Below are 14,917 nucleotides of genomic sequence, written 5' to 3'. Positions count from 1 at the left end.
ATTTTCTTTTCCTTTTTCTTATTACAAATATGTTCCAGTGAACATTCTTTATCTCCTTGTGCATATGTCTGAAAATTCCTGTAATGTATATATACCTAGGAGAATTGCTGGGGTAGTCAGAACATATGTATTTTCAGTGTTATTAGGTATCACCAGGTAGTTCTATACTCATTTTTACACTCCTGTCAGTAAGTTTTAACAGATCCTCGTTCTTCACCTCTTCACCAACACATTGCTATATTTTAATTTTTTCATTTGTGGCCAATCTGATGCTATTTTACGATTTTTCTGATTTCTAGTGACATTGGGTCCCTTTTTATATGCCTGTGGGCTCCTCAGTATTTTTTCTTTTGTGATCATAATTGCAATGCTATTCTTTGTCAGAAGCTGATGTTAAGTAATTATAAAAGTCTGTTGTATGTGTAGGACTTTGCATTAGCAGTCATTAAGAGAAATTGAATCTTAGGTTCTGTTTTCTTTTCAAAGTGCTGTATCTTTGTCTCATTTAATCTTACTCTCCCTTACTAAAGACAATCCTGTGAGGTAGCAGAGTAAGGGCAGAACATTTTTATCTAAGGTCGTATGACTCTTGAGTGCTTCACAAGAACCTAGATTTTTCTGCTTATTGGTTTGCTGCTCTTTGCATTGTACTATGCTACTTCTTTTAGATCAGTGCAGTTATGTTGTTATTGTTGTCGGAGTGATGTCTAATATTCCCTCTAGCACCTAATAGAGTGATGTTCAGGTTCTGTTGGCTTAGTAAACACTTCCTGAGTGAATGAATGAATGATGATGGTTCTGGTGTAACTGAAAAAACATTCATAATAAGTCTGCTAAAATGGAGGTGGCTTACCTTCCAATGGTTTTACAAGTATCCGCCTTTGTTAGCCTTGATAAATAAAGAAACTGAATCAACATTCAGCTTTCTGATGCAGCTGCAGAATTAATCAGAGAAGATGTCAAAGTAAATCATGGATGCTAAAGTATGGTTTGTACTTTTAAAAAAGAAATCTACACACCCTTTGGAGGTGAGATGGATATATATATATACATTCAGGCTTTAACAAGAAGTAAGACTTTTTTTGGTAGGAAGAATTGATTAAGTAGAGTCTTAATGACTAGTGATTTAAATCATAAATCACAACCATATTACTTGTCGGCCAATCAGATTACAGATCTTAAGTGAGAGTGTTGGTGATTTTAATTTTTGATACATTGGTTTTTTTCCCCACTCCTTGTGGGCATTGTTAAAACCCATGTTCTCCATAATTATTGTGTTCTCAGTACCTGTAATTTGTGTGTGTGTGTGAATTAAGTAAATGAGAGTTCTATTTTATATTTGCAATAACTTTGCTTTGAGATTTTTAGTGTTTGGTACTTGTTTTTTCTCCCAGAAAAAAAGGTAGTAAATTGCCATGACTCATTACATTTTTTTAAAGCTTCAAGTCTTTTAAAGCCATAATATGTAATTGTATATGAATAATTGGAATATTTCTCAGACATTTCTTAAAAATATGATAACCCCTTGTTGGTATACCACTTTATAGTTTACATACAACCTTTTCATAAGCTGTTTTAGTCATCACAGCGACCCTTTGAGGTAGGTAGAATTTTCTGTCCCTGATGGCTTTGATCCCTGATTATGAATTTTGGCTGATGGTAGTTGCAGAATTAGAGATTGTGAGCTTTTACAGTTCTGGTGCCTTAAGCAAATTTGCAAGGGAGCCCTGATGTTAACTTTGGCAGGTTTCATGCCTGCAAATATTGATTGAGCCAGAAGTCCTAGTTGTAAAATGTCACCAGTGAATGTGCAGCCAGCAAAAGGAAGGGAAAACTCATTACTGCAGCTCATCTGTAACTTCTGGGTCAGGCCACTCACTACCATCTGGTAAAAAAGAATGTTTGAAAACTCCCTTTTATTCTGACAAAATGTAATCAGGCGAGGTCAACAACAGATGATTTCTGAGCATTTCAAATCGGTTATACCAATCCGTCCACAAGCTTGGGTTTGTGACATTCCATATGTCCAATTACCTTAAGAGGTATCAGAAAGCTTTAAAATTATGAAACCTCAGAATAACGGCAAGAAGGAATTTAATTGTGTATATATACCTACCTTTCTCCCCTGTGTTGCACACTCCCCCCCCCCATATTAAAAGTGTTTATTCTGAAAAAGAAAAGGCAATGATAGAGAAAGAAAGAGACAGGATTACTGTCTTGAAATAATCTGAAGATTGTTTTTTTAATGTGAGAGTGAGACTAATCATGTTTATATTGCTTTAGAAAGATTAGGAGAAAAAAGAGAGAGGGAAAGATTCGGGACCAAGGAAGAAAATTGTAAATTGAAAGGTTTCTCCTCAATTTAACAAACTCTCTGAGTGATCCAAAGATGGAAGGGGCACGACTTGGGGAGGAGGTAAGTTTCTGGTTACCGGAAGTGTTAGGAAAGCCCCAGCCAATGCCCAGCAGACATGTTTTAAAGGGGGTTCAAATCTCAGATAGATGATTGGGTTAGATCAGGGCTTCCTAAAGCCTGGGTGTCTCTAGCTCCTCAGAATTACTGCAGGAGGCTGTGAATCCAGACAGGTATAAACAGGCATTTTCTGTAGAGTGAATCTCAAATCTCTCAAAATTAAGCCATCTCTCGCTCTCTCTCTGTCTCATAAATGTAGGAGTCAAAAAACACAAATCCAGTGAAAAGTATTACCAAATAGATAGTAACGTATTTGTTGTCATTGTGTCCTTTCTCAATCATTGGGTATTAAAAGGTATGGCAGGGGGTAGGGCCTGTCATATATTGGCATTAAAAAAAGGATCCTCCTGTTAGAACCTATTAGTGGTAACCTCCCTTTCCAACCTTGAGGTTCTTTGATTTTTGAAATCAGTTGTGTAAAAGAGCGGTGGGAAGCTACATGTAGTGTCTTCTATGAGCCGGACTCTGCTGGGCACTCTAGAACATTGGCCTTCATGTACTTACATGCATATATATACATTTATACCTAAATGTGTGAAAGTGGTCATTGTTCCTAGCTTATAGAGCGAGAAGACTCAGGCTTAGAGAGAGTATAAGTTACTTTCCAGGGCTGCTAACTAAGCAGAGGGACTAGGCTTTGAGTTTAGGAAAATTTGACTCCAAAACTCATTCTCTGTATAGGATATCACCATTGCAAACAGGTTAACAATGACTAGTTAGTGTTGCAAAGTAGGAAAAACACTAAATTGGGAATTAGAAGCCTTGTATTATTGCCCATCGCAGACAAATTGCTTAAAGTCACTAGGCTCAGATTTCCCTATTTCTATAAAGAGAGGGATAAACTAGATTATCCCTTTGAGCTCAGATTTCTGAGTCTTTATACCATTGTTTGATACTTAGGAAATAGTACTTGATGTCCCTACTTGGAAGGCCCTTTTCCGAAGTTACCTGAGCTTCTTGGTGCTAGGTGAAAAAGTCCTGGTTTATAAATTCCTGCTTTATTATAAGGTTATAGAAGATTTCCTTTGACGTTTTCCATTTTTAATAGAATTGAACGTATTTTTTTCTCCCATTAACATGATAGTACATTTTTATGAAAATCACCCCCTTTCCAAACGAGGTGACTTACAATATTGAACGCACTTAGACGTCCCCTCCGCCCCCCACAGTACACATCTCCACCGTTATATCCTGGTATAGATGTGCTCTTCACATTAATAATTGCACTGTGTGTTTTCATAATTTATCATAATGATGCCATTATTGCTTATTATAGAAGTCCCCTTTCTTCCCCCCCACCCCCAAGTCTAATTGAGGTCGAGACAAGACCATAAATGCGATAATATAGATTGCATGCTCAGAGGAAATGGAGTTGGTTTCATAGTGGAGTTTTAATTTAGGCTTCGTTCTGGTGATGTAGCCTCTTCCTATGGTACATTACTTTGAGCCCAATATAACTGCATTTTCCCACAGCTCCTCATTATAGCTACAGCTTCTCACTGCTTTTTAATTAAAAAAAAAAAAAAGAGAGAGAGAGAGAGAGGGAGAGAGGGAAAAGTGAAACCAAAAGCTTAGGTTGGATATTGTCTGGGTACGCAGGGAGTATTCCTAGGCAGATTACTTATTTAATTTTTTAACTCTTTCAAAGCTTTCATGGAGATGTCTTGATTTCTGCTTCCAGGGGGATAAATATATAAGTCATCCATCACACATGCACACACATAATAGGCTTCAAGGTTTTTCAGAAAGTAAAAGCATCTTTTATTTATATATATATATATATATATATATATATATATATATATATATATGTGTATATGTATATATACATATATATATGTGTATATATATATACATATATATATGTGTGTATATATATATATATATATATATAATCATTTTTTTCTCTAGTCTTGTGGGCAACAGAAAACAAAGCAATGACTTGATGAAGAATAGTTTCTTTTGTCATTCCTTCATCTTGAGGGATCCCAAACACCTTTCAGGTTCCACAACAAATTAATCTCCGAAGGTGACTGGTAAGAATGGCTTAATCCTTTTGGGATTGGTTTTGTAAGCTGCAAGGAGAGCTCCAGCCTGAGCTGTTGACCCCTCTGACAGGCTGGGAGTGTTACATTCCCTTCCTGAATCCAGAGGCCTTTGGCTCTTCCGTAGTGGAATCAGTTTGACAGCCCTGAGATTCTTCTCCACTTACATATTCCTGTTTTGTCTTGCGTAACTGATCACCCTCTCGGTAGTGAATATTGGTAAATGTAGATCTGTATTTCTAGGTCAGCGTGTTGTTAGCTTCATAATTTGGGGGGGGGCAGCCTTTCACAAACAAGACTTCAGCTTTTTGTGAGTCCATATTTTATGCAGTGTTGCTGGAAGGACAGTTCCATTTTGGCTTTATCAGGGAATAGGAATCCCTCGGATGAAAATCCTCTAGATCTGTGGTAGCCAGTCTGGTAGCCGCTAGCTGTATCTGGCTCATAGGTACATGAAATGGAGCTGGATCTGTGCTGAGACACGCTATAAATGTAAAGTAGTCTACCAAACTCCAGAGACTTACTGAGTATGAAAAAAATGTAAAATATCGCATTAGTAATTTTTTAATATTGATTATATGTTGAAATGATAATATGTTTAACATATTCTGTTGAAAAACATTAAATTTAAAGCCACCTGCTTCTTTTTACTTTTTAAAATGCATCCCCTAAAAAATTTAAAATTACATTTATAGCTTGCATTACATTTTGATTGGGCAGCCACGTCCTGGACTGTTACGCCCCCTAGACTACAAAGCAGGCTTTATCTTATTCACACTCAGGTCCCCAGTTGCCAGCACAGGCCTTATACATAGTTGGCATTTAATAAATATTTGTTAAAGAAATGAATCTAAACCTTTATTCTGAGTAGTCAAATTTCAGAGATGAGTAGAAACTTCACCCTTTGGAGTGTTCGTGTCTGAAAAAGAGACAGTTGAGAGTTGAGAAAAACAAATTTTTTTTTTTTAAGTTTGTTTATTTTGAGAGAGACAGAGAGAGTGAGCAGGGGAGGGGCAGAGAGAGAGGGGGAGAAAGAATCCCAAGTAGGCTCTGTACTGCCAGTGCAGAGCCCAGTGTGGGGCTTGAGCTCACAAACTGCAAGATCGTGACCTGAGCTGAAACCTAGAGTTGGACGCCCAACCGACTGAGCCACCCAGGTGCCCCCGAATGGCTTACCTATCTTTTGGAGGTGGGAGCTGATAATGTTGGTGAAAGAGCCATGTCAGAGCATCCTAACGGGTTCTGCCCTGCTCTGCTGGAGAGCTGTCACAAGAGAAACTCAAGCTGAATGCCCTGTGTGACGGGGAAGGGAATTGTAGAAACAGTCATTGAACCTGAAGTTTGCCCCCTTAGGGGTGTTCTGCTTAAACTATTCCTAAAGATGAACAAAGCTGTTCTTGTCTCAAGAATCCATACTGGCCCTGTCTGTCCCTGTGTCCCCATTTAGACATGACCCAGATGGAAGCCTGGGACTACCACTGGACCAGCTTATTACTTGAGGGCCCTTCAAGCCTTGCAGTTCCTTAATACATTATTTGTTGAATGAATGGTTTAACAAATACTATTCTAACGTGGCCATGACTTTATCTATGAGTATATGTTCTCGACTGAACGTCCCTCAGACCTGTCTCAGTTGGGGTCTTGGAATCATGGTAGATTAGCAAACTTCGCAGAGATCAGGTTCAACTTTGAGAAGGGGCCAGGTTGTCTTTGCAAGAGTTTATTGAAGGATCTCAGGCATCCCGTCTCCCCCGCTTATAAAATAGAACTGTTAACCTACTTCTCTTCCCCAGAGATGTGGTGGAGATTAAAATAGGTGCTTTAAGTTCTGCAGAAGGAGAATGCTATTTCAGTGGAAATGATTAGAGGTAAAAGTGGAACTCCTCCCCTACGTCTGAAATGTTTGTTTTAAAAAAGTAGATCGGAAGGTGTGTTGCAGAGAGACATTGCTGGTGTTCTCTCAGTTTTACGTTTCTTAACCGGGGAGGTCGGGGTGGGGGGGGTGGCGGGGGGAGGTATTTAGCTTTCTCCTTTGAATTGTGGTCCACTGCCTTTTCTCTCTGCCCTCAGAGATACACCATCCAGAAACCTCCTTTCCGTGGAGAACTATGGAGCTCATGCTTTGATTTGACTGCTGCGGCAGGCTCGCGCTAATCAGAATCGCAGCAGGGCTCGCGTTATGAGCCTGAAAGAATTAGTGTTCCCAGGGGGCTGAAGTTCCTTACCTGCTGGGGAGCCACACATTTCTGGTTTGAAGCCTGCCCTCCTTTAGGATCAAGCTACCTTTCCTTCCTTTCTCACTTGAAAACCACCGCCCCCTTTTTCTTGTGCTCCCTGGTAACTGGCATATTGATTTCTTTCTTCTTTCTCTGCTGATTTTCTTAGTGTAGACCAGTAATGATGACAATAGATTTTTGTCATTTTTGTATTTATGGAAATAGAATGTTATCATGTGAAATTATAATCTCTCTCACGGAGGCTAGGAACAGAGTGAAAAATAGCGGGTGGTAACCCACAAACCAAAATGTCTAACGTGAGTTTGCTAAGCAGTGTCATATGCTCAGACTTACTGGCACACCTGGTATGTGGAACCAGCAGGGTGTGTGAATACAGAGGGGAATGACTTTGCACTGCTGGGATAGTGGAGTTCAGTAGCGGTGTGGATTATAAGTCACAAGGTGAGATGTGTAATGTGTTTAGTAGAAATTTGTCTCTTATCGCCAGACGGCTTAGCGGCTTGGCAGCAAATGTGGCATTTTCTTCTTTGGTAGTAATAACCCATGTTGCACCTAGCGCCCTTTTGGTGTGCTAGTTATCCTAACAATAAAGAAAAGCTCATCGAGCCTAACACAGATGTCTTGTGTTGTGGACGACAGAGTCATGTGGATTACCTTATAGTAATAATGTCTTGCATTTGTTCAGTACTGTTATCGTTTAGCATGCTTTCACTAAAGTTTGCCACCTTTTGGTACAGCCTTCCAGTTATGAATGAGTTCTGGGAATCCAGTGTGGAGCAGAGTGACTACAGTTAACCATACCGTATTGTATACTTGAAAGTTGCCAAGAGAGTAGATCTTAAATGTCCTCACCACCGAAAGAGAGAGAGAGAGAGAGAGAGAGAGAGAGAGAGAGAGAGAGAAAGAAAGAAAGAAAGAAAGAAAGAAAGAATCATTTTTGAAAAGTAATTATATGAGGTGATGGAGGTGTTAACTAACTTATGTGGTAATTGTTTTGCAATACACACACACACACGAATCAGATAATGACATTGTGACAGAATGTTACATGTCAATTACATCTCAGTGAAGCTGGGAAAAAATGGTAAAAACACACACGCACAAAAGCATCCTTTGAAGTTCACAGGGAAAAGGGTTATCATTTCCATTTGTCATTTGCAGAGAGAAAACTGAGGTTTAGAGAAGTTAAATGACATGCCCAAAGTTGCATCAGCGGTAAGCTGAGCTGGTGGGAGACGGTGGGCTATTTGATATCTGGTACCAGTGCTGTTTCTCCTCGGCTCTGAAGCCCATTTCAGGAGTGCCCCCATTTTATTCCAATGTAATAAAGTCCCTGTTAAGAACTCCTCCGGGGACTGCAGTATCAAAGGCAAAATGAGGACCTAACCGTATGGCAGACAGAGCCCTGGACCAGAAGTCAGGAAGTGCCAGTTCTGTTTTCAGTGCTGCCGCTGGTGTTGTGACCTTGGGTAATCCTGCATCTGGGCCTTACTCGCTAAGGCGGGGACTTCGGAGTGCGGTAGACCCTTGGATGTTCCGTATGTAATATTCTCTGTTTCAGCTGCTCGTGAGTGACTGTAGTCTTTCTTAGACGTGGATTAAAACCATGTGCGAAGGGATTGGTGTTGGGGATTGTATCATAACTAGTGAGCTGAGCCTAACCTATCTCAAAGTGGCTGTGTTCCCTGGGATTTCTGTATACACAGGAACTTTTGCAAAGTGGTAAAACTTTGCCTGTTAGAAAAAATTCTGTAAAGAAAAGAAAAAAGCCAGCTACCTTGTAGGTGATTTCAGTCATGTATTTATGGAACATTAAAAGTCTGAAAAATGACCGCTTAGAGCTTTACTTCATGTTGTGGGAGAAATCGTATTGTATGGTGCTTTTCAAATGGTGACTTTTTAAAAAATTTTTTTTAATGGTTATTTATATTTGAGAGAGAGAGAGGCAGAGCGCAAGCGGGGGAAGGGTAGAGAGAGAGGGAGACAGAATCTGAAGCAGGCTCCAGGTTCCAAGCTGTCAGCACAGAGCCCGATGTGGGGCTCGAACTCACAAGCCACGAGATCGTGACCTGAGCCGAAGTCGGACGCTTAACCGACTGAGCCACCCAGGTGCCCCTCAGTCGGTGAATTCTTGAAAGCTTTCAGAATATTTGCTATGTAGACCCTTCTGTGTCTTTTCCAGCTCTGGAATCCTGTATTACTTTTTTCTCTTTTTCAGCCCAACAGAGGCACCAAACGTCCCCGGGATGATGAAGAGGAAGAACTGAAAATGCGTCGGAGACAAGCTGGCACTCGAGACCGCAGCCGCGGTCGGGAAGAGGAAATGAGTGTGGCAGAAGAAGCCGATGATGACAAAAAAAGACTGCTGCAGATTATTGATAGAGAGGGTGAGGAGGAAGAGGAAGAGGTAAGGTGGCAGGTGTGGCTGGCCCTGACACAGTATCCATGGAGTGTAATTTTAGGCTGAATACTTAATTTCTCTGAGCTTTTCAGCTTAACCTGTAAAATGGAGTTAAGATTACTTCTTGCACAGTATTGACATGAAGGTTAAGAGGGATAGTGGAGTTGGGAAAGCATTTTTCAAAGTGTGAAGATCATTGTAGAGTTTTAAAATTATTCTGGATTATATGTTGCAATCGAGACCCAAACACCGAACTGTGGGGCTCTTGGTCTTGAGTGAGGAGGGTCAGGGAGGCTTCCTAGACCGGACACGTTGAAGGCACTTAGATTTTTTACTATAGTCCATAGTCTTTGAAAGAGGCATAGAATTTTATCAGACAAGTGGAAGAAGGGCTTTTCAGTTGAAATGGCATTAGCAAAGCAACAAAGGTGAAGTTCCAGGGGGAGCTAAGAGATGAGGTATTTAGGTGTGACTGAAAAATACAGTTTAAGAAAAGAGGTGTCTAAAGGCCTTTCTATTTGCTGTTCCAAAAGATGCCTTAAAGGCCCACTCATGCCTGCCTCAGGACCTTTTTACTTCTGTGCCCTTTGTAGAACGTTCTGCCCTTAATGCTTTGTTTGCATGGCTGGTTTCTTCTCATTCAGGTCTCAGCTCAGATGTTTCCTCCTCAGAGAAACCTGTCCTATCTCTGAGGTAGCCCTGTGAGTCATTCTCTCATTGTATTACTTCTTTGTTCAGTACGCTGCCTTCACAGCACTTCTGATCTGAAATCCTGGCTTGTTTATTGTATTCATTTGTTGTCCTCGTCCCACCTCCTGTGAAACAGGGACTGCCTTGGTCTTGCTCACAGCTGTATTTCTAGCACTCGGTGCCATGCCTAGCTCTTGGTAGGCCCTTAATAAGTATTTATTGATGAATAAATGAATGAGGCTAAAAAGAGTAGAGGTAAAATATCAGTGATTAAAAATAAAATGACCTTACCTAAGTGTCTTTTTATATCCTTAAGTGTTAACTTGTGTGTTACTTCACTCTGGCATTTTGTTCAATATGAATTATGGAAATAGATTCTTAAGAGCCAGCTGTTTTTTGGTTCCCTGAAAGACCTGATGCTAAGTTTGGATTTAAAAAATGAAGCTGGAGTGTGAATCTGAGAAGGGAAAAAAAAAAAATTGATTCATATTCCGGAAAGGTCTTTACTGTGTTGTGACAATAACTCTCTCCTCATTGGGATTTGTACCAGTGCTAATTTGGGGGTCTGCCCCTAAAAGATGGTGACACTTTGGAAATCTGTGGTGGGAGACAGGCTCGAATTTCCTCTCTGAGGGCAGCGGCCCTGCTAGGCTTAGACAAACAGTGTGTATAGCACATCCTCCCCCTCCCCTCCCTCCCTCCCTCCCTCCCTCCCTCCCTCCCTCCCTCCCTCCCTCCTTCCTCCCTCACTAGGTTCTGCTCAATCTGTTAGCCCTGCAGCAGCAGTTAATTGGCAGGTATAATTCCCATGTAGGGCAAGGCTGGTACTGGAGGATTAGGATAGTAGCTGTCATGGGTAAGTGGTTTCTAGCCTGGGAGACAGAAATGTAATGTGGGACCAGGCCTTCTGTTAAGGGACGGGGAAAAAGAGATCGCTTTGTAAAAATGACACATGGAAGACTGCAAGTCCAGGAGTTATTTTCTCACTGCCACCAAAGTCCCATTTGATGAAAAGCAAGTGATGTTTGCCCCTGTGAAGTCACGTGAGCTTGTAAAATATTATTGTCCTTTTTGTGCTACATCACCAGCATTCATCTTTCTGAAATCTCCCTCTGCTTTCTGACGTTGAGCTATTGGAGATACTGCTGTGGTCGATGACTAAGACTGATAATTCAGTTTTCCCCCAGTGTTGGAGAGAAATTAAAGGAGGGAAGGCCAGACCCTGGAGAGGCTAAGGTTCTGGGAATCCTCTGAGAGCTGTATTAACACTAATACGGTTTTTTTCCTACAGAGCGGGCAAGACGTCGTTAGCCCTTGGAAAGAAAGAAAATGGAGGTTGAGGTTGCTTGACTGAGATTTAACCGTTCCTAGAAATTTAGATCAGTTAGTTAAATCCTAGTAGTACGTTGGGTACGTTGTGCCTGGTGCTTATAGTAACATTAAGAGTTTATGTTCATGTAGTTGTAAAAGAGTTTTACCCACCTCATCTCTTTAGGTCATCTCTATGACCTTGAAAGATACAGGTAATGTTTCTGTCCTCTCTTCCTTCCTTCCTTCCTTCCTTCCTTCCTTCCTTCCTTCCTTCCTTCCTTCCTTTACATCTTTGCTGCCTGCTTGCTATGTGCCAGGCACTGGAGAATCAGAAGTGAACAAGTAGCCATGGGCCATCGAAAGGGGTATTTGCCCTGGTTTAGGGTTGGAGAGATTGTCTGGGCCAGATCCTGCCAGACCTTCCTTATATGGGTCATGTGAAGGATTTAGGATTTTATTCCGAACACCAAATGGATGAATTCAAGAAAGACTTAAGAAGTAGAGTCAGTTGGACTTGGTGAGGGTTTGAGGATTATATTCAGCAAAGTGACATCGCCATGTGGCTAGTAAGTGGTGAAGCTAGACTCTGAGTCCTGACTGAGCCGGGGCATGGACTTCAGTTTATACTCTCTCTTTAAGCTGTAGATACCAGGATGGGGTGGGAGTCCGGTAGAGGCTCTCAAGGCCCAGGAGTCATCGATAACATCAAAGAAATGTGTCATGGCCAAAACAAATTTATAGGTATCTCTCAGTTAAAACCCAATATATGAAAATAGAAATTTAATAAAATAATATCTAACATCTTAGAGTATTTACACAATTATGGGGTGATTCAGTGCTTTCCAAAAGGGTACATTTCCAGCACTTTAAAAAAAATTTTTTTTAATGTATATTTACTTTTGAGAGAGAGAAAGAAGAGACGGGGAGAAAGAGAGAGAGAGAGCGAGAGAGAGAGAGAGAGAGGGAGGACATGTGGGGGAGGGGCAGAGAGACAGGAAGAAAGAATCCCAAGGAGGCTCCACCTTATTAGTGCAGCACCCTATGCGGGGGCTCAAACTCACGAACCGAGAGATGACCTGAGCTGCAATCAAGAGTTAGACGCTTAACCAACTGAGCCACCCCGGTGCCCCACCGGCTCTCTTGATAGCAGTTCCTTTATTGCTTTTAGGGGTGAGTTGTGGTCAGTGACCACAGAGCTGTGGAGCCAGCAGTCAGGAGGGTGTCACAGAGACAGAGTGCACTGCAGCATGTGACTTTAACCTCGACAAGAAACTGAGGAGAAAACATTCCTGAAATTGTTGCAGACGTTTTTGGGGAAAATGATTCCGTTTTCAAAAATTCATTTTATTTACCTTTGTAGTTATTATTTGAGTGTTTGAAATAAGAAAACTGTATGGTCTACTAGTTTTTTATGCTTCCCCTGAGTGAGGTTATTAAATTCTTGATGCTGTATCAGGCCTGCGAGTGCCTCTCTGATTTCCTTCTCAGCAGCCAGTAAGGAAGGACCAGAAACGGTGATGTGTAAGAGACGTAGAGCAGTGACTGCTGCTGGTCAACAACCATTCTTACAGTATGGGCTGTACAGAAATAGGCGGTGAGCTGGACTTGGCCTGTGCCCCGGAGTTTGCCGATCCCTGCTGTGGGGAAGATTGAGGTCCACTGTCCCTGACTCAGGCTCTGACCTTGAACAAGTTCTTTTAAGCCGCCGAGCGTTATCTTATCTGTACAGCAGAGGAGAAGGATAGGTAAATATTAAATAAAACTCTCTAATGCTGTTGCTTATTCCATGCCATATAGTATGCTCAGGAAATCATTTGTTGAATGGGTTAGTCTCTAAAACCTTAAAACTGAGCTTCCTGAGCTGGATGTGAGACACACAGAGTGATACAAAGAAAGCAGCGTGTGGTCCAGACCCTTAACCTTCTTTCCAGTGTGGGAGACGAAGTATGTACTAAGGGTTTAACCCAGAAAGGTGAGTGGCAGAATGGCATGGAAGAACATGGAAAAGAAGTAGTGATTAGTAAATAAGAAATCCCTTTGGACTGAAATTGTTGCCGTTCGTTTCCTTTATACCAGGAGGAACCACTAGACGAAAGCTCAGTGAAGAAAATGATCCTTACGTTTGAAAAAAGATCATACAAAAACCAAGAGTTGCGGATCAAGTTTCCAGATAACCCAGAGAAGTAAGGCTCTGTTTCGGTGATACCCTTTTTTCTCCTACGTGTTGTTTGTTGTTTTTGTTTTGCTTTTCATTTGTTTTGCCTGCTTTGGTTTTTGTGATTTGTGCCAGGAGTCCCAAGACACACGTTTGGGAAATCACTGGAAAGACTCCTAGGGCGCAGAGTCAGTGGTACTCAAGGGTACGTAGCAGGATCAGCAAGAAGGAAAGGCATACCAGGCCGAGTCTGGAGAATTCATGTGGAGCCTCCCTATATTTTCTCTCCGGGTTACATGCAGACATGTTCCTTTCTCCCAGCAGTGAAATGCATCAACCTGTGTGCTCTGCCTCTGTCCAGGGAAGCCCATCTGAGACTTAGAGTCTAGGATATTTGTTGCGGACAGGTTATGTAGGCCTTTGTCAGCAATGGCTGTCAAAATTCTACGCTCCCAGAGGGAAAGCACATGTTCAGTGCTCCAGGTGGACAAAACACCCTTATCACTTAGGGAACCTTTCAAAAGCCAAGCTCCCAGATACCAGCCCAGGACTAGACTCTTCGAAAAGTCAGTCCTGTTCTGTTAAACTCTTTTCTGCATTATCCTTCTCAGGGTGCGAAGAAGACTGCTTATGCCCGTCATTAGTGATAGCTCTACTGTTGAGAACACATCAAAGGCTTTGGGGTTAGACAGATATGGGCGTGACTCCCACATGACCTTGAATAAGTCACTTCTCCTTTCTTAGCCTCAGGCGTCTGATCTGTACAAGGAGGTAGTACCTCCTTCACAGAGCTGTTGTGAAGACACAGTGACAATAATGGCAAGTGTTTAGCTCAGTGCCTGGCACATAGTAAGTGCTCATGATGTGATCGTTCATGTGATTGTTCACTGTGTACTGTGAGGTGCTGTAAGGAGGAATCCGATGTCTTTCAGTCCATCTTGACAAGTACTAACATGGAAAGATCTCCTGTGATGTGACCAAGAAAATCAGGGTGTGGAATGTGTACAGTATGATTTAGGTAGGGAAAAAAAGTGAATTCTAACTAAAGGGATTTTCATATTTATACAGATTTTAATTCTAAATCTCTCCTCCCTCCCTGTCTCTCTGCCTCCCAGGACATACACTTTTAATGAATCTTCATCGGCCCAAGGCCCCTAGGCAATTAAGAGTTGACTAGTACAGTCTTTGTACTCAAGTTTATAGGTTAACAGGGAGACTGGCTGTAAGTGCAGGGTAGAAGGAAATATACTTTAAAAGAGATACAAGCAGAGTGCTGTGGGAACATCCGGAAGAAAGAAAGTGAATATCAAGTTGGGGGCTGTTGAGGGCTTCACAGAAGAGGTGGTATTTGAGCTGGGCCTTGAAGAGTGATTTTTGCTTTCAGAGTCAGGAAAGAACTTGGACAGGCCTGCCAGCCAGGATGATTAGCACGAACAAAGAAGGGCACAGGGGTAGCAGAGGACACATCGTCCTCATGGCGGCCTAGTGAGGCTAACACGATTCATTACGTTCTCTCTGTACTGCAGGTGAGGTACAGAGAGGAGAGCCTGGTTACCGCACCCAGGCCACAGCCCTCTTTGACAGGAGGAGTAGCTGCATCTGAGC

The 14,917-nt window shown here is 41.7% G+C and overlaps 1 protein-coding gene across 1 annotated transcript in view; it reads left to right on the top strand.

Annotated features, from left to right (window-relative positions):
• CTNNBL1 (catenin beta like 1) overlaps window positions 1–14,917 on the top strand; it is a 161,746-nt gene that overhangs the window by 21,090 nt on the left and 125,739 nt on the right. The window contains exons 2-3 of the mRNA XM_015535519.2: window positions 8,974–9,162; window positions 13,234–13,340. Of these exons, the coding sequence (XP_015391005.2) occupies window positions 8,974–9,162; window positions 13,234–13,340 (296 nt within the window). The remainder of the gene's footprint in view (window positions 1–8,973; window positions 9,163–13,233; window positions 13,341–14,917) is intronic.

This window comes from Panthera tigris, chromosome A3 (assembly GCF_018350195.1).
Source record: "Panthera tigris isolate Pti1 chromosome A3, P.tigris_Pti1_mat1.1, whole genome shotgun sequence".
Classification (NCBI taxonomy): Eukaryota; Metazoa; Chordata; class Mammalia; order Carnivora; family Felidae; genus Panthera; species Panthera tigris.
Note: the sequence above shows the minus strand (reverse complement) of the source record. Positions and strands in the feature narration are given on the sequence as shown.